General features: G+C 41.0%; 1 protein-coding gene across 2 annotated transcripts; it reads right to left on the bottom strand.

Annotated features, from left to right (window-relative positions):
* Positions 1–221: 221 nt before the first annotated feature.
* On the bottom strand, positions 222–26,871 carry GPR180 (G protein-coupled receptor 180). 2 transcript variants are annotated; one of them, XM_034758267.1, is made up of 10 exons: positions 26,681–26,871; positions 22,005–22,163; positions 19,297–19,381; positions 17,181–17,241; positions 11,382–11,419; positions 10,294–10,343; positions 4,743–4,900; positions 3,239–3,430; positions 2,811–2,888; positions 222–587 (listed from the first exon to the last, which is right to left on the bottom strand). In XM_034758267.1, exons 1-10 carry the CDS (start codon positions 26,820–26,822, stop codon positions 429–431), a joined length of 1,122 nt encoding a protein of 373 aa, XP_034614158.1. In that variant the 5' UTR covers positions 26,823–26,871; the 3' UTR covers positions 222–428. The 2 variants fall into 2 exon arrangements, with proteins under 2 accessions (XP_034614158.1, XP_034614157.1); XM_034758266.1 differs by lacking the exon at positions 19,297–19,381 and having other exon boundaries at positions 11,382–11,562; positions 17,041–17,241; positions 26,681–26,868.
* Between the last annotated feature and the right edge of the window lie 32 nt (positions 26,872–26,903).

Raw genomic sequence — 26,903 nt, forward strand, 5'->3', positions numbered from 1 at the left:
TACTCTGATTTCATAACTGGCTTATTCCTGACTTGTTTGAGCTCATAGCCATTTAAAGGACTGGATTCTTCTAGGCCTTCAAACTTAATATTGATACAAAGTCATGGAGTTCTTAGAGTGAAAACACTGTGGCTATGAATGGGAAAGGTTAGATTTGTCCTCCTTTGCTGTCATACAACACAGCACCGCATGCACCACAAAAACAATCTCTATTCAAACATTCAGATTTTAAATATATTTTCATACCACCAGTTTTATTTTTAAAATCAACCAATGTACCTAATTTGGGGACTTGTTCAGATCCAGGATCAGTGATGTGCTCTGATTTTATGATTCAGTTTTTCCAGGGAAACTGTTGTAGCACACTGACGTGATGAAAATAGCTGTATTTGGGTCATTATTGCACTGTATTCTTTCCTAAATATATCTCAGAAGTAATGTCGACTTTTATGTCCAGATGCCACGGTCAGTGGCAATGTCACTGATGACAGAGAAGATACTTCCCAATATAGACTATGAGACAGAAAAAGTCTGTAGAGGATAACGATGGAGACGGACTGGCAGAGGATAACACCTATGGTAATAACCTGAAGACGAAAAAGGAGTGGGGGAAAGAGAAAGTGAATGCTTTGAAAAAAAGAATAAAATAAATCAGTTGACTTTATTTTTATAAGCACAATGAAGCTTACTGCACATCTTTTGCTCCTGCAACAGTTACAAAGGGTTTGAGCAGGGGTCTGGGATCCAGGAACTCTTGACTAGTAATTTTGGATCTACACTACCTCAGTGAGTAGCCCTGGACAAGTCACATAACCTCTCTGCCTGTGTCTGCTCTTGGAAAGCTCAGTCTTGTAGTTCACCACGACTAAGGGCTGGATTCACAAGAGAGACTTGGGTGCCTAAATCCGACATTTAGGCACCACTGGCATTCACAAAACCACTGCTCAGTTGCTGCCTAATCCCATAGGTGTCTCCATTTCCACCGATAAGGTCCATGAGGCACTAAAATTCTGCCAGTGGTCATGCACAAAGCCACTGAAGTCCTGACACCGCTGAAGTACTTGGAGCCTCCCTCACATAAAAATCTTGGTGGGATTCTCAAGAGGCAGGGCCAACTCTCCAGCTGGGCCAAGTCTGGTCAATATGCTCTTAGCATGTCTAACATGCAACGATGGTTGGAGGAGATGCCACTATTGCTATGGCCACACCCCCTTATACTCTGTAGTCCAGTGTTTAGAGCACTCACCCAAGATGTGGGAAGCCTGGATTCAAATCCCTCCTCTGCCGGATTCAGAGCAAGGACTTGAACCTAGCTCTGCCACCTCCCAAATGAATGCCCTAACCACTTGGTTATAGGAGGGTTTTCTGGGGTGCATCTCTCAATCTCTTCATCTGAAGCTGTTCCACTTTGTGTGAAATATTTACAGAGTCATTGGGCTAGAGAGGGAGTGTGTGAATAACTACAGATCAACACTGAGCATTTCCACACCTAAGTCCCCCTTGTGAATCTAGTAGCCCTTAGATGACACAGCAGCAAAATGAGCCCTGTCTGCAGAACAGCCTCCATCCATGGAGCTGCAATGGTGGTGATTTATTGGTCATATTTCTAGTGTAGGCAAGGCCTTTTAGTCTCAGTTTCTCCATCTGTAAATGACGTGCATGATAATAGTTACCCAGCTCACAAGGGTGGTGTGAAAGTTTACTTGCATGTGTAGGCACTTTGAGGAAGTTCTATATAAATGTACAGGACATCTTTTTTAAATACCTGTTTTTCTCAACTGAATATGACATTCACTGAGCACATATTTTTCTATATTTTGAATTAAAAGGCAAACACTGTTAAATCTTCAGAGTTTCAGAACTGTAGTTGCTCAAGCACAGTGATCAAACTTCTCTAGTACCCCAAGAGCAGAAATCCTCCTACAGTGTCCTGCCAGATCTCTACATATCACAAAGCACTGCACGGAATCCTATCTCAAGAGAGCTGAAAACCCCCCGGCATCAAGGTTTTCAGCCAGCAAAAGAAAACTAATGTCCTGACTAACGCAGCTATAGGAATAAAAGCCCTAAAAGTAAATTATGGGCTACATTTCTTCTATATTTTTAGTAGCATAGTTTCTATATACATAATGATCCAGTCTCAGAAAATATTTGCACACTCATATATTCACTGCATTAACTGTAAGGAATGAGAGAACTGTACTCTGGAATGATGTACTCACCCACCTGAGAATGATGGTGCATTTTATCTGAGCGTGGCAGGCTCCACACACTACCTCCCTAGCTCCCAGCATATTAAAGCAACAAGAAAGCCAAATAAATCCATCTTTGTTTTTCATTATTAAGACTTTACAAACTGAATTACACATTTGGAGAACATCTTTTTATCCAAAGAATACAGTTCAGCTGTGGTTTTCCTGATCTCCTTAGCCACTTAAAGATTTTTTTTTTTTTTTTTAAGAATTAGCCTAAAAGCCTCCCCAGAGATTTTTTAAAACAAAGTTGGCAAAAAGACAAAAGTTGGTTTTTACTAGAACCACTTTTTGCTTTACCTTAGCAAGCATCTCCTGCTTCTTCCTACAAACGATTACCTTTACATTTTATAAGGCATGCAGAGTTTCAGCCACATGATTCCTATTTGTGCAGTGAGAGTGGTATGGCTAAAACTCCATGGGTTACTTTGGGAATGTAAAGGCCTTGGAACATACATTTTCTAATAAAAGAAAACCCAACAGAAGGAATAGCTCCTCTGCAGCTTATGCAGAATTTCTAATCAAATCTCACATTGTTTTTATCTTATCCATACATACCTTTTCTCTTTGATAGTCTCTAAATAGCACAGAAATGGTTGCAAGACCCGGGTGGCACAAAAACCACAGGATGCAGCCCTGAAAGAGAATAATGGCATTTTATATCATTTACTTTGATGTGTCAGTACAGAAGATAGATATGACAATTAGGGGGATTACGTTTACATGTTTCCAGGTTTCCATCTTGAATATCCATTGTTCTGCAGTCAATCAACAGAATGAAAACCACACTTTATGCTTTAGGTCACACTTTATGCTTATCAGATCAAATTTAACTACTCAGTGTACACTGAAAGAATACAATTTATTTAATCAAATCAAATACTTAATCATTAACTCTCCCATGGAGGTAAAGCATAGTCCAGTCAATAGCATACCAGAAGAATATTTACAAAGAAAGGGATTAGTTTTCCAGATGTGATCCCTACTTTGGCAAAGGTGATATAGAATTCCCTTTTGAGTGTACTTCTCTCCACTCTGATGATCTGGTAGAGACCACAGGCCAATGACAGAGATAGGCAAACTCTTAGCCCAATAAGAAGTCCACTTGCTAAACTGTGGTGTGAATGGTAGCTGTGGTGATTAGTATCTTCAAACTGCTCCCAAATTAGTAAAATACTCTGCAAAACAATAAAGTACATTTAGAGTAAATACGGTGCCTACATGTTACATTCCTTCACATAACTAACTCTATTTATGATAGGACCATGATGCCAGCTATCAGCACAAGAGCCCTGGTTCTGTCTTCTTGCCTGAAACTGCCATGCTACCAAAAGCAACAGAGCTCGAACTGTTCCTTTGGTACCACCAATAAACACATTAAGTACAACTGACACGTCTGCTGGCAGGGAAGGAGTCTGATTCTTGACTTCCCTCATTTTTTGAAAAATTTACGCATTTAAAATGTCAAATAATGTAGTGACCTAGAGCAGCAAAGCTGCAGCTAAATTCCATTTTCTCCTTTGAGAGGAACCTGATGGAGAACCACAATCCTGCTTCCACTAAAGTGGGAGTTTTGCCAATTGACTTCAATAGGAGCAGAATTAGGCCTATAGGCACTAGCTCTCAAAAACTGATATCCTCTCCTGCCTGAATTAGTATGCTCTCTCCAGCACCTTCTTCTGTGACTTAGGGTCTGAGCCACAGTCCATTGAAACCAATGGGAAGACTCCCAATTGATTTCTGTGGACTTTGGTTCAGGCTCATACTTAGCAGAGAACATCAACTACTATTAAGAGAGTTCCAAGGCTCCATTTAATTTCTGTTTGGGACTAGTACTAGTTACAAAGATGACCAAAAATCTTGTGCCAGTCCACTTCTGGCTCCCTTCCAATACCAGCAGCCATATGCCGGCAACATTACTTTCCTTCATTACTGTCTCTAGTTTCACTCTGGTCCTCCACTTCTCTGTGCTGCTCAGATTCTTTCTTCTCTATTTTTAATTATTTTTTTAGGCACCCCAATAAGATAAAATTTACTATAATGTTAATGATTTATTTGCTACTCTAAATTGGCTTTATTTAATTACATTACTTCAACTCATTTCAGTGTATGTCCTAGACCATTTTTATATTTGCAGGACCAATTCTGCATCCAAACAGCTCAAGAATTCTCCTAGATGGATCTGAAAGACCACTAGATACCCTAATCTCAGATCCTGTATTGAGGGCGCTAAGCAGTAAACGATAGTGGATGTGTTATCACCTGTTACATACTCTTTTGCTTTTTTGTTATTTTATATGCTCAAGTGTTTAAACAGGATTGAAGGTCTTCATGTTCGTTCACCAAAGCCATAAAATATTGAAATGGGATGTGCCCAGTTCTGTCATACTTATCAATACACTTCTTCCAAAGTTATTACTAGCAGCTGCTCAGGTAACAGTACTACAGTTTGTGTACAGTACAGCAAGAAAAGTCAACACAAATACAAACCTGGGTTACAACAACTACTACAGCAATGCCAGTGGACGCTGGAGTGGAATCCCACTGAAGGGGTCTGCTTTGAGATTTCTTCATTCTGCCTATCATCCAACCCATACACAAACTCAGCAATAGGTACAGCATTTGTATCTGACAGACTATGTCACACACTAGTGGGAATCAAAGAAAGTTAATGTAGTCACAACAACATAATGGCAATTCCTTTCTCTAGCAGAAAAAACAGAGTAAAGTGGCAACTGTATGGTAAATCAGCTACTGTAAAATGGACACTTCTCAATATAATTTTCACTCTTAATTAAACACTATGGACTTTGAGACTGTCTGAATATATGATTTTCATGCTGTGGATAATTCTCTATGTGAAATTTTATTTAATCAATTGTGAATTACATCATTATCAACATTCCCTTACTAAGGTCCCAATCGTGCAATTAGCTCCAAGCAGGCAGATGATTATATACATGCAGAATCCCACTGAAGTCAAGACCCGGGCTCAAGCATCCACCTTCATGAATCTGTTTGTAAGGTCAGGAAACTAAAACTGAAGTCTATATATCAATTACTAAGTATGTCTTTACCCTGCAAATACAAAATGTATTAGAATGGGTTCCCTTATTTACCCAGCAGGACTTTTGTTTCCAAGATCAGATTCCTGCAGTGTAATTTCTTTAAGTTAAGCTGTATCTTTCTTAAGGAACAATACATCAACCTGAACAAAAAAAACCCACATTTAGGACAAATTCTACTCTCTAAATACGGATTCCAATTCACTGGTGGAAGTGAGGACAAACTCTGACCATTCATATTTAAAATGCAGGTATGATTGGAAAAATTACTATGTCCCATGGCACTGTGATGAAGTTTACAAACCCCATATTGGGCCAGGGAAGAAAGGGGTGAGTGGTTGGCCCTGGAGACAGGAAATGAAAAGAACCTATCCTTTGGAACCTACTGCCATGGTCAAACCTGGTGGGGGTGGGGGAGGCTCCAACTATAGTACGTAATCAAGAAGATTACAAAGGTGGAGCAGTCATGTTTTCAGAAGGGGCTTCTCTACGAAACAGAAGATACTCTTTCCAGAGTCAGAGGAAACTGGATTTGCAAGGTCTGAGGTCTTCTACTGGCTGGTGAAATGGCTCATTTTATAAAAGTGGCTTGACCAGCTGGTGAGTGGGAAAGTTGTGTCCAGGCCTTGAGGAAAAACTTGAGAGGTTTTTGTTTCTGAGTGGTTTACAGAATAACCAAAGTGACTAGGGTTTACTAACTTGGCTTGTGACTAACCCTGACCAACACTTAATTTGGAGTGTTAGTCCTTGCTTAACTGGTTTAACTTTGGAATTTAAATAAACTTTCATTTTACTAATTTCACTGTGGGAGGTTGTCCATATTTTTGCCCCTGCTTGGCCTCACCTGATGGCTATGTGTACAAGCACCTTCTTAATCAGCAACTCTGATCCTTGTGTGCTGTCATATCTGCTTACTCCAGTGAAGGGAGTTTTTTTTTCTTTTACAACCTTTAACTCCTATTAGCCTTCCAGGGGTGCTACTGCTAGGGGAGAGGAAGATGGATTACTAACTATATTCCAGTCACACATTTATTACCACCAGCACCAAATGAACCATCCAGAAAGAACACTGCTTGACTTCCAGCTCTTGGATTGAGTTTCTGACAGTGCTGGTGTAGCTTTGCTAGATCAATTAGCGCTCTAGTTTTAATAAACTGAGTAAACTTATTATGAAAGACTCAAAAGACAAACAAACTTTGAACTTCACAATGTTTTTAGGCATTATTTCTGTATCACAAACAAATATAAGTACTTTTCACACACAAAAAAAGTCTTTGAAATGTTATAGGCTATATACCCACTCAAGGGATTATATTTATGTTAAATGGTGGTCAGAGTATTTCCTTGATATTTAGCAATATTAGCAAAGCATGGATGTTAAATAATTAAGACCCAAGATACTGTGCCTGAGATTTATATGGCATTAAAGGTAGTTTATTGACCCTTAATGATTCTGGTATTTGGAGTGCTCATTTTGCTTATTTAAAAATTATTTTCAGGCCATTTTAATAAAGATGTACTAAGTTCTATCTTTAAAATCATAAAACCACATTTATCTGAGCAAAATAATATTAGCTTCCCAGGCTTGTAGGTGAGGAGGGAAGATGAATGATTTTGGTTATTTGAAATCAAGGCTACCATACTGAGTCAACTGCTTCAGGAACAAGCTCTGACAGCTATTCTGTAGAGTGGCATTATCAACTTCATTATGCCATCAGTATTTGGCTGTAGATATGGCATTCATCTGCCATGGCAGACAAAAATCAAAAACAGGGAGATGACTGAAAACAAAACAGTCTGAAAAATCTAGAAGAATAAGAAAAGTGACTATTCTATCCTTCTTAAAGATGTCCATAGCTTGTTAGTAGGGAAGAGGTTAAACAGATTCTCTTTTAATCACAGCTCAGAGGTAGAAACTGCGAAATGATCTGTGGCAGTTGTGTGTGTGGAATACCAGACTGAGAGCTGAATAAACTCTCCTGGTAGCTCAATGTGTCTTAATGAATTGTGGAAAAAAGGAAACAGATGAAGTGGATTCTTGGATACAATCATATTATTTTTGTCCCCTTTGATAACTTGTGTAATTTGGTTGAGACCAATAAGGTTCTCTTACTGTTTGACGAGATTTTTAAAACGTCTATTCCACAGTAGTACCAAAGTTCAGTATAGAGCCATGCACAGGCTCAGCTGGTATGAAATTTACCTGCTTTCTTCATCATCCATTTCTCTCATCAGGCTGTTCAATATCCAGAAAAATCACTGTTTGAGTCTCACATTCAGAAGCTGCCTAAATTTAAAAGGATCTGCTGACTGCTCACAGTGCTTGAAGTCAATGGAACTATTCATGTGAGTGAAGTTACATGCTTAAAACTGTTGAAGAAGCAGGCCCTTAGGTGGTAAGAGATGTTGTAGAAAGATACTGGGATAGCGTCAGAACCAGATATCTGGAGTGAAACCCTGGCCCTACTGAAGTCAATGTGAGTTTTGCCACTGATTTCAGTATAGCCAGGATTTGACCCCTTACATAAAATAATAATAATAAATAACAATAATAATCTGCTTTGAGAGCAGTAAGAGCTAGAAGAGATTGTTGCACTCCTGCAACCTACACTTGGTATTATCCATCCCAAGCTGTGGTTGCATCAATAAGAAATCTTCCATATTTCTATCCTTTCATTCTGCCCTCCTGCTTCCCTTGGAAACTATCATAAAAAGAAAGGAATAGGGAGAAAAAGTCTCAGAGCCAAAACACCTTTTAGATTAAACTATTCTTAAAGCAAGGAGAATAAGCTACCCCCTTGAATTAGAGGATATGAAGACCTGATGGGGGCTGCACTGTAAATACTATCCCAAGGAAAGAATCTAAAACCACAGTACATAGCAAACCAACTTATACAGGAAAGCGCACAGCAGTGGCCTCCTCAAAGAAGTTTGCAGTAGGTTCATATACTCCATCTAACCTCACCTCTGGGGCCAAAGAAAGGGTTTAATCACATGGCTGATGCACAGTCAGTGAGGATTCACTAGGTCAACTGTCCAAAACAAAGAATTAATGTAAGTTACTGTGGGGCCAGCTGCCACCAAGAGGCTGTTAATTCCAACTGCAAGTATTATGGATTCTCAGGATACTGTTTCTGTTGGCTAATGAGAGTCAGTGTGCAAAATTATATGCCATGTCACAGTGGCAGAGAAGAAAATATCTGTCACCCTTAAAGCTAAAAACAAACACTTTCATACACATTGATTTATAAAACAATCACACTTACCAAAGTAGTGCAATAATCAAAGACTCCTTTATTTTGCATAGAAATTGAATCCCTGCTGTTTAATGAAATGGAACTTTATCTACAGGAATTTCCATAACTTAATGACAACCCGATCAACAGCTGTCAGATTTCTGCTCACTGAATGGGTCAGAAAGTGGGATCCAGTATAAAACCTTCTAAACCTTCATCCTGAACACATTGTAATTAGATTATTTTATCTGGATATAAGACTCCTGGCGACAAAACTATGGGTTCTACTTTATCAGGTGTGTACTAGTAAGTGTTAATATTCTATGAAGGTGACATGAGCCTAAAATTATATTTGCATCATTTCATCACACAACTTCAAATCCTTTATTCAGTTTTCAGCAAACATAATCACTTATTAATACAGTATGTATGATTTCCTTCCTAAAGGCCAGATTATGATCCTTACTCCCACAGGTGATCAGTCAGTAATACAAGTAGTCTCACTGGTTTAAAAATGTCTGACACTTACTAGCTGTTAGGGAGCCCCTCAGTAAGGTCCAGAGACTGCACTCTAGAATGGGGAAGGTGCTGGGATTTATATTAAACAAATGGGTAGATGGGAGGTCAGGGCTTCTCAGCTAGCTTTTGCCCATGAGCCTCACTGGTGGAGTTCCTCTCTTGTCTGTTGTATGTACCTGTGGTTAGCTAGGTTTACTCCTCCAGCCAGTAGGTGTCTGACAAATTTTCTCAAGCCCTCTATTTTAAGATACAAGATCATGCAAATAAGTGATTTAACAGTCATTGAGTAAAGTGAGCGCAGGATCATGGGCTGTACTAGAGCTCCCAAAAGGATTCCAAAGGACATCCAATTCAGCTGTCAGAGGTCTGTGGAAGTCCAGAACAGCAGGACAGGATTTGTGACAACTTGTGAGGAAATACTTTGCTATTTAGGTTCTTACACTGCATGTTGCACCTGAGTGCCAGTTTCTTGGAAAGTTTCAGTCAAGTAGAAAGGCAATGTATTATCTTGGAAAGAACCCCTCTATATTTCTAACCAGAACTTCAGAACAACCAAAACAGCGGTAGCCTGTGAAGAAGCCAGCCAAGATTATACATAACTAGTGCATGTTGGGACAGGATGCTCTAGGGTGTTTTAGTTCCAGTTAGACATTCAGCAAAGCTAGATGAAATCAAGAAAGCTGCTTTGTGCTAATACTGAGTCTTAGGGTAATTTTTTGGCACAGCTCTAATCTTAAAATACTTGTGCCATAAAATACATCATTTCCCATTTAAAATCAATTCTATATATAGACGTGCAGCTTCCATAAAATGGATATAAATTTTTAAAATGTATTAGTACTCAAGAAAACACATACTAACAATTTGATCCAGCAAAATGCTTCAGCATGTGGATAACCTTATTCATATGATAGTCCCCTAGACTTAAATGGGAATATTTGTTTAAGTAAAAGGTATATGCTTAAATGATAGTAAGGTTAGGTTTTAGGTGTGATTTAAGAATGCCCTTAATGACATAACTCTTAAAAATACCCAGAAAAAAGCCACTATTTTCAAATAAATAGTTGCGTTTCATATATTTAAAATAAAGTAGTGATATATATCTGAGATCAAAATCTGGCTCTAAATGTTAGCATTGGTTAATATGCTTTAACAGATTATTTCTCTACATTACTCTGCATAAACATGTTGAACAAAGTAAGTTTTCTTAAGCATACTCACATTCTGCCAGACTTCCCATAAAAGGTGCCCCTATTCCATCTTTAGCGTAACTAATAAAAAAACAGTAGATAATAAATGGTCTAAATTAGTCAGTATTAAATATCTCTTCCTTCTTAGAGATACAGCTAAGTAACTAAATAGTTTTAACAAGTCAACCCTACAAGTTTTGTCATGACCAATGTTCCCTCTAATTTTTTTCCATCCATGTGCAAAATAAATTTTGTTATGTGCACCAAGGTATGTGCGGATGTGCGCCACCAGTTGAAACGAAAAACCTATATATATTTTTTTAAAAGGTTACCATAGGGATAATTACTCCAGCCAAGACAGGTTAGGCATTTTAGAACTCACTACTCAAATAATTAAATGTAAGTGTAGGAGAAATAAAAATTATGAAATGCATAGACCAGTCAAAAAACTAAAATAACACACTTTGAAAGAATAAAATTACAGAGAATACGTGCGCATTGCAGAAAGTACCAAGAAGTAACAACAACAATAATACAAGTATGTGTTGGGAGATGAGTGTGTGTGTGTGTGTGTGTGTGTGTGTGTGTGTGTGTGTGTGTGTGTGAGTGAGTGTCACAGTGTGTGTGCTGGCTGCTGGGGAAGTTTCTGAGAGATGTCATGCACTGTCTCTTTAAGGCACTCACTGCCCGGAAGGCTCGTTCAGACCTCAGACTGCAGCAGCTCTCTCCTGCTCAAAGTCCTGAGCCAGGCTGTCCCCTCCCCCCTGCTCTGTGGAGATGGGGTACGGGGCGGGGGGAGGGGGACACCCTGACATCAGCACTCCCCTCCCCCCATCCCGCTCTGCACAACCAGCAGGAGGGTTCCCGGAGCAGCTGCAGGAGCAATGTGGCAGCAAAGCAATGGGGGGGAGGAGCACCTGAACACATGCTGCTGGATGTGCGCGGCTCTGCTAATCAAGTGCGTGGCACGTGAATCACTCCTGGACAACCACCCAATCACGCAGCTAAGAGGGAACACAGATCGTGACCATCATGACCTTTAGCCTTACTGAGCTCTACAGCTGCCTCCTTCCTCATTTAAGGGAATTTGAAAATGGAAAGACAAGTAAGTAAAGTTACCTTGAGAAATGCAGGTAGTTGGCAAATGCTGAGCCAGCCTGAAACAATAATACTGTTGATAGCACCTTTAAGACAGTATGCATAGGTCCACCTTTCTTAAGAGTTTGCCATAGTGATTGAGCATATATGCAAGCAGCTACAAAGTATGCCAGGACAAGTAGGAAAAAGAATTCATGTAATCCTGGGAAGAGAAGAAATGCAGTTTAATTTAATAAAGTGAATTATGGCACATAACAAGTACTACTTAAGATAATATTGCTTGTCTTGTAGTAAGAGTAAATTATGTAGTAGTTAATACATAGTAACACAAAAGTGGTAGTAGAGATGGATTAGCATTCAACTACTTTCTCTTATCCTTCCCACATAGTAATAGAAGAAAAAAATCTTCATGTGTCAGTTTAGTTCTTTAAGGTGGCTGGTCATTATTTGACCTGTAAGTCTTTGTCCAGCAAAAATACCTATCTTGAATATAAAGAGGCATTCTGTAAACAATTTATCTTTAAAAAAATGCAAACATATGTAAGAATTATTGGAAAAATCTTAAATAGTTTCCTATAAATAGGCTTGGCAGAATTTGATTTTTTTTATAACTTTAACAGATAACTATGTCAACTTTTAAGCCTTTTTTATGTTTATCAATTTAAATTTTCACAGTTGCACAAAATTATTGGGGCGTCAGACAATTATTTAATGACAGTTGAGATTCAAAAAGTTAAATCTTTACAACCATTAAAACACAAATTGTCAGCAGCACATGTCAAAACATACAAAGTAAATATCCTTAAATCAAATGCTAATAAATTCTCAGCCAATTTTTTCTTACTTTGCCTATCTGTAAATTTCTATTATCATCGCTGGAATTGTTTTGGTCATGTGTGTCTATAGTGAAGTCGAGATTTACCAATATTTACCAATAAAAATCTAATCCTTCCTACCTATAAAGTAAACAATAGCCTAGCTCAATGGGTAGTCAGGAACATCTACAATAAATAGGTTAAAGTTTAAACTTTCAAAGAGAGGATCTGAGATGAGGAGAGACATCCAATACACATTTGAGGTAAGCCTGTCTAACCACTGGGTGTCACTCTTACACCACATAAAATGAAGTATGGTTAGCCCAGATAGCACCTGTGTCCAACAGACAAGTTAAAGGCAGAGCTGTGTGAAGAAAGGTAATTCCATTCTGGGGAAGCTTTTGATATTCTGAAATCTGGTTTTGTTCCAATTTGGAATGAAAACCAAAAGTTTCAAAATTCTGAGTGAAAGGGAAAGTTCTGGGGTCCCTGGCTAAGGTGCAGTTCGCCAGATTGGCTGCCCTGGAGCCACAGACCCTGGGAGCCCAAGCTGCTAAGGAGCCTCAAGCTTGGGAACCAGTCAGGGGGAAATCAGGCTCGTGGTTTCTCCTCAGCAAGCCAGGCAGGCTGCCAACGAGCTGGATGGGTGAGCTGGCAGGAAACCGACATGTTTCCAGTGAAAATCTACCTGGTTTCTATCAGACTTTTGTTGAAACTGGACCATCTCCATAGAACATTTTGATTTCAACAATCTGCATTCTCTGATGGAAAACCGTTCTGTCACAGAATTTCCAACCAGCTAGTTAAATGGGATAGGAAATCTAGAACAAGCATGCGTGTTCCATGTCTATCAACCAAAGAAGGGAATCTGTGTTGGATGAAGTATGAACATTTGCTAGAGATTAAGATTGAAGGTGGTCAATGATGGACATACACAGGGAGGATGGAACGATAGTCTCCTTAAACCTCAATTGTTAAGAAGCTAATAAGGAGATATTCATTATGAGCCTTATTTAAATAGACCCTTCTGTTTCTCCTATCTAGATTATCCATTTCTCTTCTTTCTTCATAGTTCTTTATTTTATAGGGAAAATATGTATATTTTACCAGATTCTACCACTTTTATTGCGCTGAGCTGCTCCTTACTGCATAAATAGCTCCACTGAAATCGAAAATTTCATACAAACTGATTTACAGGTTGGATTAATGCAATCAGGAACCCTAGAAACACCATGACATGGGGGTTCCCCTCCTCTCAGAGGCAGGTGCACAGGGCCCCTTCCCCCCTCCCAACACACTCCCCCCCCCCCCCCCCCCCGCTCTGGGAGTAGCAAGAGGACAACCAGTACTTAGCTCAGCTGCTGGGCTAAATCTATTAGTGGGTGGAAGGGCGTGGGAGGGCATGCCAGGCTCACTGCACTCTTCTTTTTCTGTAACATATTCTCCTATTAGAGTTGTGTTGCTGGGGCCTCCCAAGCAGGGCCGGCTCCAGCATTTCTGCTGCCCCAAGCAAAAAAAAAAAAAAAAGCCGCAATCGCAATCGCCGGCTGCAATTGGAAAAAAAAAAAAAAGCCGCGATCGGCAGCGGCAGTTCAGCGGCAGGTTCTTCGCTCCTAGAGGGAGTGAGGGACCTGCCGCCCCCGAATTGCCGCAGGTGCCGCCCCTCTCCCTTGGCCGCCCCAAGCACCTGCTTGTTAAGCTGGTGCCTGGAGCCGGCCCTGCTCCCAAGGTAGTGGGCCCTGGAGTTAACTCTTCATTGAGATATCTAAGGCAGTTCATATCCCTGCATCTGCTATGCTTGGGTCACTTTTTCAAGCTTTTCTTTGCAAACTTGAAGGCTGGAAATTTGTATTTTTTAAATGAAAGATGGGACTGCCATAATTGTATGGCTTTAGAAGCTGGGGTCCTAGCTATAGGGGGAATCTTTACTTTATTCGGTCCTTGATGATTTAGACATACTTAACTGAAATTTCATTGGCAGAAAGTTCACACAGTGCATTCTGGATTTGTACCATAAATCTTGAATATTTCTTAAAGAATTACTAGGACTATCACTTGCTCAAAGCCGAAGTCCAAAGGAGACTATGTGATATCAAAAACAAGGCCTCTGAGATCCAGGATTTCGTAGATCAGGATGACATGAGAAGTTTTCTTTCAAAAGCAACAAAAGCTATATATGGGCCAACCTTCAAAGGCCCAACCCCCTTATGTTCCCAGGATAGCTCCACCCTCTTCAAGGAGGATGCAACCATTAAACAATGCTGGAAGGAGCACTTTGAGAGCCTACTAAACTGCAAATCCATGGTCTCTGAAGACACCATCGAGTTTATTCCACAACGCTCAGCAATGCAACACCTTGTCGATCCTCCATCTTCTGAGGAAGTCTGGCGTGCCATCACCCAGACAAAAAAACCCACAAGGCACCAGGTCCAGACAGCATCCCAACTGAGGTTTTTAAAGCCTGGTGGAACAATGCTCCAGCACAAACTTTGCCAAATCCTTGACAAAACCTGGACCTGCAAAGAAATTCTATCTGATTTTAACAATGTCAACATGGTTACAATATTCAAAAAAGGGGACAAATCTTTGTGTGTGAATTACAGAGGTACTGCCCTCATCTGCATCGCAGGGAAGATCCTTGTCCAGATCCTACTAAACTGCCTCCTCCCCCTTGCCAAGGAACTCCTCCCCGAATCAGAGTGTGGCTTCAGGCCATCCTGAGGCACAACCGACATGATCTTCGTGGCATGACAGATTTAGGAGAAGTGCAAAGAGCAACACCAGGAATGTTCATGGTATTCATCCACCTAACCAAGGCCTTTGGCTCTATCAATTGTGATGCCTATGAAAGGTGCTGTGTAGGTTTGGCTGTCCACAGAAATTCATTTCCATCATCAGACTACTCCATGATGGGATGACTGCCACCATTCTGTGCAATGGCTCAAAGACCAAACCATTCATCATTCACACAATGAGGGCTGAAGTTTCAGCCTGTAGTGTAGGTATTTTGCATATGTATACACACTCATGTCTAATTCTTGGAAGCAGTCACAATGTTTTTAAGGAAAGATTTAGTGCATGGGCTTGTCTAAATATAAGTTGCACTGCTGTAACTATATTGATGTAGTTCAGTGGTACAACCCCCACAGTGCGGACACTTAAGACACTAATGGTGCCTTAGCCAATATAGCTTCTTTGTACCAATATAACTGCATCCACTCGGGGGCGTGGGTGGGTTGTATTGATATAACTCTTTTGATTAAGAGTGTGATTTTTTTTTACCCAGATGTTATATCAATACAAAAACTGCATGTAGACCAGGTGTACGATGCACAAGGAGGAGGGAGCAAATTCCAAGCATAAAGGATGGAAGGCATGGAATAAGGCATGAAGACAAAGTGGATGAAGGTTACAAAACCAGGAAGCAGGAATGAGGCTTTACAAGCACACACAGAGTGAGAATGGTAATGGGAACACTTTAGGGGATATAAGTGTGCAGATGCAGAAGAAGCCCAAGGGAATTCCATGCTCAAATCCCACTTAGGCACTACAAGCCTTAATGTGAAAGGCAAGAATAAGCCTATAAATGGAAATGAAGAGCCGAATGCCACAGAGAGATCCGTGAAGTACAGAGTTTAGCAACAGGGCTTTGGACAGATTGAAAGTGACTAAAACAAGAAGCAGGGAGAAGAGGACCAAGGTTTGGACAGGTGCATTCTAGAGAGAGAAAGTATAGATTTTTGAAGTGAAGTGATGTACAGGAAGAACTGACATGATTTGGTGACAGCCTGGATATGGGGAAGAATAATCAGGGGGAAAAGAGGAGTCAAAGATGACAATGAGGTTTTGAGCCTGCGTGATGAGTGTGTGTATGGGGAGAAATGAGATCAAGTTTAAGTTGACAACAGGCCTACCATGATGATTTGTCACAAGGCAGCCAAACAATCGACTGAAACAATACAACAAATTTTAATACACTAAATTCCATACTATACTAGTATTATGAAATTATTAATAGGGTACAATGAAAAAAATCTATATAGAATGATTCTGAGTCCAAGCCCAAAGGTACCCATTATAGAACGTAATGCAACATATTACTGATTTTAGTGCTAGCCTGATGTTTCACTTGTTCCTGCAGTCTACATTGTTGGTGAAAAGTTCAAAACTAAACAAGCAATAAAGCTCCCCAAAATTTTCAAAAAGCTTTAATCTTTATTGTGAACCTGTTAATTCTAGGACAGTTCTATCCTTGACACTAAGAGATAAAACCCATAAATGTACCTAAAGAACTAACCTTGTCAAATGAATAAAGTATATGGTGAATTAGATTATCAGGATTGTTAAATATGGAACAAATGAGAATGTAACAAATGAAGTACTCTCTTAAAGGTATATAACTGACCAAGGCCAATCCCATTTTGGGGAGCTGAGAATTCATGTATGTAAAGCACTTTGAAGATAAACATTAAATAAATCTTTTTTTTTTTTTTACCACTTCTAAAAGGCCCACCTTGGATTACAATACAACTACTTTGTAACACAGTAACATAAAACTTCAATATGCTGTAGCAGATCCCAGTTGTATCAAGATAAACAATGGACAAGCTGACTGTTCGATGTTACCCTTTTAATCTATTTCTCTGATTAGATCAGAGTTGGATAATTAGGTTAAAGATCTAGAAAGGTTCGTGTTAGAAAAATTCATCAGGATTACCTACTCTCTGAGGAAGTATAGTCCTAAAAGTGAAAGGCTTAGCCATCCATTTCTCCAAATACACACTTTTTTGAACACAGAGAGCACTGATTTATTTGATGATCAGATCCTTATCTTATTGATCTAATTTCAAGAAAAAAAATCTTACCCGATTCCCCTGCGCTAAAGTGATCTAATGGATTCCCTTCTGCATCTGGGTTTAGTAACACCATTTCAAATTGAATATCCTCGGATTCAGAATTTTCATAATTCTCCTCGCAGGTAAACTTGTCTACATAAAACACATACCACGTTTCTGGATATGGAATCTGGGTCACTGTCAGATTTTGCTCTGTGAGATTCATAGGCACTTTAAAAAGAAACAAAGAATGAAGTAAGCATTTAATGTAATATCTCAGAAGAGTTACAATACACTGTGATGCTTCTCTGGGGAACCCAGGGTTGAGAGGCACCTCGCTACTACCTGCCCTTAGCATGAGGAAGCTTTCTCTGTGTCTACCAAGGGTCAGCTCCCCAACTCTACCGACATTGGGCAACACAGGCACTTCCCTTAAGGTTTTGCAGGCCCTGATGTGGTTAGCAATTTGCACATCCCAACCCTTGAACTGTCTAAGCAAGGGGTTCTCAAACTGGGGATCAGGACTCCTCAGTGGATCACGAGGTTATTACATGGAGGTCATGAGCTGTCAGCCTCCACCTCAAACCCCGCTTTTCCTCCAGCATTTATAATAGTGTTAAATATATAAAAAAGTATTTTTAATTTATAAGGGGGGGTTGCACACAGAGGCTTGCTATGTGAAAGGGGATACCAATACAAAAGCTTGAGAACCACTGCTCTAAGCATCTCCATGGAGTGTCCAGCCTCTAGTCCACTGGATGCTCACCGTGTTCAGAGATTTACTGTTTCCAAAGAAACAATACATCCCAGCTTGCCAGTTCCACCTCAGATCACCGCTTTGCTTAACGCACAGCACTAAGTTATGTTTATATGAAATTAAGTATAAACTTTTATTTAACAAACCCTGGAAATTCAAGTAATAACAATAATTATTATTGGAGACAAATGGTTATATATAAAATAAAATCAAACATGCATTCTAGAGCCTAGATTTAATTAACAAGATACTCTCACATCTTGCATTGTATTGCTCAACAAAAAACCTTGCAGTACTTTACAGCCAGACTGGCTGTTACCCTTATTTCATGAGATGGACACAGTCAGTTTGCCTCCTACCTGAAGAATTCAGTGTGTCTCTTTGCATTTCCAGATATATCAGACCAATCCTTTGTCTTTACTCATGAACAGGACACTCCCCTGCTGTTTGTTTCTTCCTCTATAGTTTCTTTTTATTTTCTCTCTCTCTCCCCCCTCCTTCTCTCAGATTTCACAATCTCTTAATTTGCACCTGGTTTAGTATGCAAATATACAAACGGCCATACAGGGAGATAAGCATTTGTTATCTCCTGTCTGAAGAGAACATTTCCAAGAGATGTCATCTTCTGGTGACCTGCCTTAACTCCAAGACCTTAAGGACATACATTTCAGTATAGATACATAGCTCTTTAAATATTATCTGTACATACATTTTGCAATTACGATGACAACCAGTGGGCAACTGGCTCTCGGTATATACCTTACATGCCAACTCTCTGGGAACTATTATGCAGTGGAGCCCTGTACAACCCTAAACACTTTTGTGGCCTTCGCCATTTGGCACTAAGGAGTTCCCGCGTCATGTACCTATTTAATTCTAGAGCATCAATCATATTTCTATACATTATAACTGAACTCCAAAAATGAACAGTCTCTACTTTGAAGCATACTATAAAACTGTATGAAGAAAGACTCTGGGCTAAATCTTCATTTTTGCTGAGTTTAAACTTGATGCAATTTAGGAAGTGTTTGGAGCATACGCACTCATCCATCTTTTAGCCTCTCTAATCTTGGGCTGGCTGGGGGATGAAAAAAGCCCTTGACAGCACTCTATCCACAGCCAGTGGCTGTAAATTCTGAAGATCTAGTGCAGTACTGTCTACTTTGGCACCTCCTTCCCTTTCTCCTATGCTAAGGAAGGAGTGGGTTTCACTCAGCAGGTGGAACTGGGTCTGAGGAATGAGACCATTTTCTCCAAAAATGTAGCTGCTTTCAAATTGCACTACACTTAAAAAAAGATACATAAGAGATTAGGAAGCACAGTTTGGCCCTGAACTGTTACATCTGAAAAGAAAGGTGGCAGCAGTGTCAATGATCATGAGAACTTTCTGAGTCACAAGTCTTTAGATTACTGTACTGTAACAGAAAGCTGTTGTGATACCACTGAGCAACTTCTTGGCAGTTTTCTGGTATTTTTAAGTTATTTAGAAGAACTATACAATATGCCTCTTGTGAAAAAGTTATATATACCTGGTATTCATCTTTGTAGGGTTTCCTGCAGATTCTGTTGAATGCAACTTGTAGATGGGCTGGAGTTTGGGGCGGGGAAGCAAGACTAAAAGGGAACAGAGAAAAATGGAAATAGGGGCAACTAGAGCATTACTGTGTAAGTCATGAATGAAAAGTCATGTGCCTATGCTGACTCTGTCCCCTTATGTAGCTAACATTTCAGTTAATAATCATAGCCACATTGAAGCAATATTTTCATTAACTGCTCCTAAACAGCCTTTTTGTGTTGTACATGCAATTGTTTTTATCCATCTATTTCTTTTCCTTGACAAGAATGGTGTGACTGGGTACAGAGGGGGAGAAAAAAAAAATCACTTGTGTTGAGAGTTTTACTGGTCTCTGACAGAAATACAGATTATTGTTGAAATAGAAGGTTCTTGTTCTACACTTGAATTATTTTTGTGGGATCGCTTTTCAAGCGTTCAGTGCTACAAAGCAATTAGTATTTGTTCTCTGAAGCTATTTTGGAGACAAACTAGCAATTAAAAGATGACTAAACAACTAGCAATGTGGGGTGAAATCCCTATTATGGATTAAAAAGACAATGACTGATGGAAAAGGAGAAATGAAAGAAGTGACAAATTTATAACCTAATTTAGAGTATAGAGGTCACGCAAGTACCTTTCTACCCTTTCACAAAATACAAAGAGAGCAGTCTAAGTTGGAAGACAAGCAAACTTGCGAATTAAAAATAAATAAATCTTAAATTAAATAAAAATCCCCTGTAGTACACACTGCCCCAGGATATTTGAGACAAACAACTTAGAGAGTCTAATTCCCTTTATGAAACCCACTATGAATAGCTGTAATTAAATTACTTTACCTGGGATATAGTTTAAAGGCCTATTTTCCCTTCACCTTCAAAGCGATCAGCAGTTGGATTCAGGAAGAAACACATTCCAGGTTCCATTGAAGCAACCAGCACTGAGTACCACGGGGGACCATATACTGAACTAACACCACCACATGTAATAAATGCAATTTGTGTCATGTAGCTCTTTTAAGCATGTATTATTCTAGTGTTATCTATGTCCCATCAACCAACCATAGGTAATGGTAACAGCTGATACAAAGGCAACTGTTTTCAGAACACGGTAGCCTTAGAAGCAGCATCACAGTCAGATTGTGTTAAGGTTCTATTCTGACCACATGCTAAGAGGTCACTTATTTACCCTATAAATTGTGGTCTCTTGGTTGCCTAAGGGAAACATATGAAAATAGAGCTGCATTCACATAAGATACTGATGAATGAAGTCTCTAATATCTGCTTAATTTGAAAAGGAAATTTTATGCTTGCTTCAATTAGAATGTCTAATGTTATACTCAATAAATGGCACAAAATAATGCTTTTAGTATCTGTATCTTTCAATTAAATAATTAATCAGAGCTATTGAACGCTCTATTGTTTGGCCATTCTACCATTTACACTTTTTTTACTTAGATCAGTACACAAATTAAGCATTATCTTGATTAACACTTCTTTGAAACTGAATTTTATGAGGGTCTTCAATGTTTTGTACATCAAAGGCTGACAGATTCATGCTTCCATAAAAGTGACACTGGCCTTTTAATTTTGTTTTCCTGTCTTTGAACAATGCCGTTTTCTACAGGGATAGGGGAAAAGAACCTCTTAACAAAATTGAATTATTCTTCTAGAAACAAAACACAACACAGCATGCATATTCTATGCTGGTATAATTATCAGCTTAAATATTAACAACACTTGAATTAGAGATTCAATGATGAATAGTTAACTTCAGAATTAAATGGTAAAAGGAAATTAATATTAAACAAACTTTGTAGAATGAGACAGCACAATTCAGTCTTGAATTAATTTTAGAGAGATGTAACTTACAAAAGGACATGAGAAATGGTAAAATTATTGTACGAGGAGGTGTGAAAGAAAATATGGAGGGGGGAAGTTCAGATAAAATCTTACCCTTATGGATGCCTTACGCTCTAACAACACATTATACTCACCTTACAAACAAGTTCTTACTATGACTGAAACCTCTTAACATTTCTTAAATGTATTTATAATTAGTGAAGTCTATTGCAATTATTTGTTTATAAAACCTGTTTTCTCCTGTTCCAACAAAGAGACTAACACCCCCCCCCAAACACACACCCAACTGCATTTGAAGAACTAATTCCTGCCCTCACCCCCAGACCCATTTTATTCTGCAAACTGGCTTGGAGACTGCACTTTGTTAAGGTCTTCTGTTAAGATTTTCTGCAGACTCAATAACAATCTTACACTATCGTGAAATGGGAATAATCTCCAGGCTGAGCCCACATTTGGAAAATTTCAGCCAAATACTAGTATTTTTCAAAATTCTAAGCAAATGAAAGCATTGGGTTATAATGAGACTTGATATAAAATTACCTACCTTAAAATGTTTCACTACTTGGTTTGTCAAGGAATATTAGTATCCCAGCTGTTTAACGAGACATCATTTGTAAAATAAAAAATCCTCCAAAAAAGACACAAGCAAACCAACTACATCTCTTTGTAATTAAACAAAAAAATACTGAAGGGACCGTTCTGGTTCAACTTAAGCTGATAACAAAAACCTTACTGATTTCAATGAGACCTTTTAAGTGTATGTGTTTCGGATAAATTCATGAACGCTGACTTCAAGGTAAAAAAAAAAAAAGAATAAACTCACCTGTCAGCTGAGCTTTGGACAGTTTCTCTCCACAGCTGTGATCTTGGGTGCTGTCCTGCAGCTTTAGCCATTCCTGTGCTTGAAAAAGGTGAAGTCTGGCCTCTTTTTCAACAGCTGCTGCTACATTGTTGATTCTGATATACAGAACAGCATGGTCACCTTGATATTTAAAAAAATAAAATCAACTACATGTCTTATGCAGATCACACAGATAAAACTGGAAGAGTACCTAGACAGCTATAGCAGTACCTTTTTAATGCATGTCACAGATTCAGATGGACCACTCTTGGTCACTCTCCAGACTACTGTAAGGGTGTTCACTTCATTGGGTCATGTGTGCTTTAGATCACCAGAACATAAGCATGGTCCAGTCACTGCCCCTGGTCTGGAATCCCTAGTCATACTCTTGAGGGGCAGTTCCTATATCACACCCTCTCCAGAGAGCGGAGACCTCACAGTCCAACAACCCAGCCCCTAGGACCAGTATTGACCCCTCAGTCTCTCTTGTAGCTTCTCTCCCAGAACAAGGAGTAATGGTCTCAAGTTGCAGTGGGGGAGGTTTAGGTTGGATATTAGGAAAACCTTTTTCACTAGGCGGGTGGTGAAGCACTGGAATGGGTTACCTAGGGAGGTGGTGGAATCTCCTTCCTTAGAGGTTTTTAAGGTCAGGCTTGACAAAGCCCTGGGTGGAATGATTTAGTTGGGAATTGATCCTGCTTTGAGCAGCAGGTTGGACTAGATGACCTCCTGTGGTCCCTTCCAACCTTGATATTCTATGATTCTATGATTAAGCTGGAGGAAGTGATTTCCTCTAGCTCCAGCCAACCTTCTTAGCATACCGACTGACTAGTCATACAGTCATTGAGGTTAACTAGGGACTGGGAGTCGCACACTTTGTACTATCTGTAGGTCAAACTTACTGTATACACCAGGAGTGGAATGCATGCATCCCTGTATTCCATCCCTCCACATGCTCCCTGTGTGCTATCCTCCCATTCCTAGGGTTATCATACGTCCGGTTTTTCCCCGGACATGTCCGGCTTTTTGGTAATCAAACCCCCGTCCGGGGGGAACTGCCAAAAAGCCGAACATGTCCGGGAAAATACCGTCCGGGCACTTCCCCTCCCGCCGCTGCTCTGCTCCTCTGTTGACTCTTCAGCTCTGGTTAAGAGCGGAGCTACCCGAGCGCTACCAGCTTTGGGCAGCCCCTTTGCCTCCGGACCCTGAGCCGCCGGCCGGGCACTTCCCCTCCCGGGCTCCAGCTGCTCTGCTCCGGTGGCACAGGGTCCGGAGGCAAGGGGGCTGCCCGAAGCCAGAACGCTCGGGCAGCTCGGCTCTTAAACAGAGCCAAAGAATCAGGGAGGAGCAGAGCAGCCGGAGCCCGGGAGGGGAAGTGCCCAGCCGGGGGCGCAGGGTCCAGAGGCAAGGGGGCTGCCCGAAGCCCGAGCGCTACCAGCTTCACGGTTTGCTGGGCAGCCTCCAGACCCTGCGCCCCCAACTGGGTGCTTCCCCTCCCGGGCTCCAGCTGTGCTGGGGAAGCGCCGGCCGGGGGTGCAGGGTCTGGGGGCTGCCCGGCAAACCGTGAAGCCGGCAGTGCTCGGGCAGCCCTTTTCATGTGGCTGGGAGGGAGGAGGGGGAGTTAGGGCGGGGACTTTGGGGAAGGGGTGGAGTTGGGGCGGGGCGGGGGTGGGAAAGGGGTGGGGCCAGGGCCCCGTGGAGTGTCCTCTTTTTTTATTTTTTAAATATTGTAACCCTACCCATTCCCCTTTGTTTCAGGGGCACCCTGCAACTCTCTCGCATCTCCCTCCTGAGCAGGTTTCAGTGTGCCCTCCAATCTCACCTCCTCCCATACCAGGATGGATCCCCATTCTCCTATCCCTTACCCCACACCCAGCAGCTCTGAGTGCACCCCAATTTCTACTTCCCCATGACCTCCATACCCCTCACAGGAAGAGACTCTTTGTAACCCCCATTCCCCCTCCTACACCAGGGGCTGTGTGCATGCCTCCCTGGCCCCTCCCCCGCAACTCTTCTTTCTGTCTGAGTGCTAAGTTATCCAGCGTGTCAACATGTTGCACTCTACTGGGAGGATAGGCAGAGACAAGATGGGGTACTGTTATGCGGGAACGTGTTAAAGGGTGCCATCAACCTGTTGTTTGTTCTACTGCCAACTGCAGAGGTGTTTGAGGTGGTGACTGTGCTAAAGAGCTGGCAGGGAAATTGGAGGGAGTAATGGCCATTGATGCCTAGAACATTCCCTGAAATTTTGTAACTAATTGCGAGTGGTGTTTGAAAGTTATTACATTAGACCGACAGGCTGTCAAATTGAATACAAAACCTTTGCAAGCCCAGCCAACTACTCTGCATTGAACACCATTCTCATGATCTTAACTTGCACAAAATCCTAACTCTGACCTCAGTAACATAAACATACATTTATGTTATACTTTAAACAACTAAAAAAAAAAAAAAAAAAAAAAAAGGCCTTTCAGATCATTGTCTCCCCCTCTCCTCCCAATTTACATCTGTCCAAGGTCCAGGAATTGTTCTATTCAGTTTTGTACTAGTGACTGGTTAAAGATCCTTTGGGCTAGAAAGAACAGGTTCCAAGCTTCCCTATGGAATGTAGCACTTGATTCTAAATCTGGAAGGGCTTGAGATACTAACCTTTAAAATCACGATTATTTTATCGTCTGCTGTACAGCAGAACTGATGAGAACTAAGATACTTAAATAGAAATAGAAATAAATACAAAACAGCACCATTTTTTTTTTAAAAAGAACTTCTAGAAGTTAGTCAGTAACATGGGGTGCGTGTAGATATACACTGCAAATATGTGGCCTGGTGAAAAAGTTGTATTTGTTTGAGGATAACTTGCATCACTCAATATTTCATCACTTGTGAATAAATCAGATATCCCCAACTCATGCCAGTAAATCCATTTATTCCACACCATCATGTGGTCTTTACATTAAATATAATACATACCCCCATTCTTAAAAAAAAAAATTCTTAGAATCGAGAATTCTAGTCAGAGTAAGTCAAAACAATACAAATGGCAAAGATATAAATGTCTTCAAACTTATGTTGGCATTATTTTGCTTTTAAACTCTAAAGACTCCCACCTCTTTTCCACCTCTTGAGTATTATCTCTTACGCTCGTATCTAATTGGCACTAATCCGGCAACCGGCTCTGAGCAAGTGGACTCCCATTGACTTCAATAGGGCTCTGCACATGAGCAGGGGTTCACCACAGAGTCAGTTGCAGGATAGCGGTCTCACGTGGTATAACTTGGTGACAGGGATAGTGACTTAGCTATCTGTAAAGCACTATGAATGTCTATTGTGCAGGCTAATAATTCTTCATCTGCATAATTAGACCTTTCATAAACATGTCCCAATAAAAGACTTTAAAATTGTTTTATAACATTATTATTAATAACTGATAACCTGTACAGAGGTGTTTGCAGAAGAGGCATTTTCTGGGAAACATCCTGACATGTTAAGGGCACGTACATATAGTAAGTGGAGAAAGCTATAAGGCTCCTTGAAACTTTCTGATTGAGGAACGTAGAGTATTAAGTATCATTCTAGTTACTATTTAGTGATTTAACATATAATCTGAGTTATTATTAAAATTAAGCAAACATAATGCAAAATACCTTCAAGATAATTTTTAAAAAAAAAGTATTATTACATAGCAACTCTTTTGTAGCCAAAGCTCATAAAGCTCTTGGCTCTGCCACTGGCTTGCTATGTGGCTTTGGACAAGTCGCTACCCCTCAGTGCGTCCCACTTTCCCCATCTGTAAAATGGATAGTGATAGTGATTGCCTGTGCAAAGTCACTGAGGCAGACTGATAACAGTATCTAATTCTTAATGTGCTTTCATCACTATATAATCTATTAGGATATTTGGGCACTGGCAGAGGTAAATTAGATTACTGAAAGGCCTCTTCAGGTATGGGTCCACTGACATCAAAAACCCTTGCCATCTCACTCAGGCTTACAGGATTCTGGCTAAGGGGCTGTTTAATTGTGGTGTAGACATTTGGGCTCAAGCTCTAGGGCCTGCAAGGTGGGAGGATCCCAGAGTTCCGGCTGCAGCCCAAGCCCAAACATCTATACTGCAATTAAACAGTTCCTTAGCCAGAGTCAGCAGGTTTTTAAATTACAGCGTAGACATACCCTCAGGTTTACCTCCAAGGCCTGCTCTATACCTAAAACTTAGGTTGATCTAGCTACAATGCTCAGAGCTATTAAAAATGTCATGCCCTGTGCAACATAGTTACCTCGACTTAACCCACCCTGTCAACACAGTCTGGTCAATGGAAGAATATTTCCTTTGATCCAGCTGCTGCCTCTCAAAGGGGGGCAAGGGTTAACTACAGCGATGAAACCCCCGTTCCCGCGCTGTGGGGAGCGCCCACGCTCGGGCTGCAGCCACTATAGTGCGGACATTCCCTAGTCGCCCTTCCAAACCTGTTGCAGGCCCCCTCCGGCTCCTGGCAGGCTCCGGGCACGCGTGTGCGGCCGGCTCCACCCGCGGGCAGCCCTGGGCTCGGGGACACCACCCAGCCCAGCTATGGTGACAGGGGCGGGGCCTCCACACACGGGTTGCGGAGCCGCCGGTGTATCCGGCTCCCACCCGCGCCCGGAGCGGCGGCGGGCACCTACCGTGGAACTGGAACCGCGCCGCCGGCTGCGCCCCGCCCCCCGCGCTGGAGAAGCGGCCCCGCAGCGTCTTCCCCTGGGCGCCCCGCAGCCACCAGCGGCTGCTGCCCACGGCCAGGCACAGCAGCCACAGCAGCCGCCCCATCCCCGGTGCAGCGGCACGGGTCCCCCGCCACCTCTGTGTCACGTGACAGTCCCCCGAGCACAGCTGGAGCCGGCGGAGGGA

Source organism: Trachemys scripta, chromosome 1 (assembly GCF_013100865.1).
Source record: "Trachemys scripta elegans isolate TJP31775 chromosome 1, CAS_Tse_1.0, whole genome shotgun sequence".
Taxonomy (NCBI): Eukaryota; Metazoa; Chordata; order Testudines; family Emydidae; genus Trachemys; species Trachemys scripta.

Bases quoted from the DNA above. Each gene is read 5' to 3' on its own strand.
- GPR180 (XM_034758266.1), bottom strand. From the start codon at position 26,822: ATGGGGCGGCTGCTGTGGCTGCTGTGCCTGGCCGTGGGCAGCAGCCGC. The intron at 4,901-10,293 runs GTGAGTATGCTT...GATTCCCACTAG, and splicing joins TATGGGAAGTCTGGCAGAAT to TGTGTGACATAGTCTGTCAG. The intron at 3,431-4,742 runs GTTTGTATTTGT...ATTGTTTTGCAG, and splicing joins TAGTAGTTGTTGTAACCCAG to AGTATTTTACTAATTTGGGA.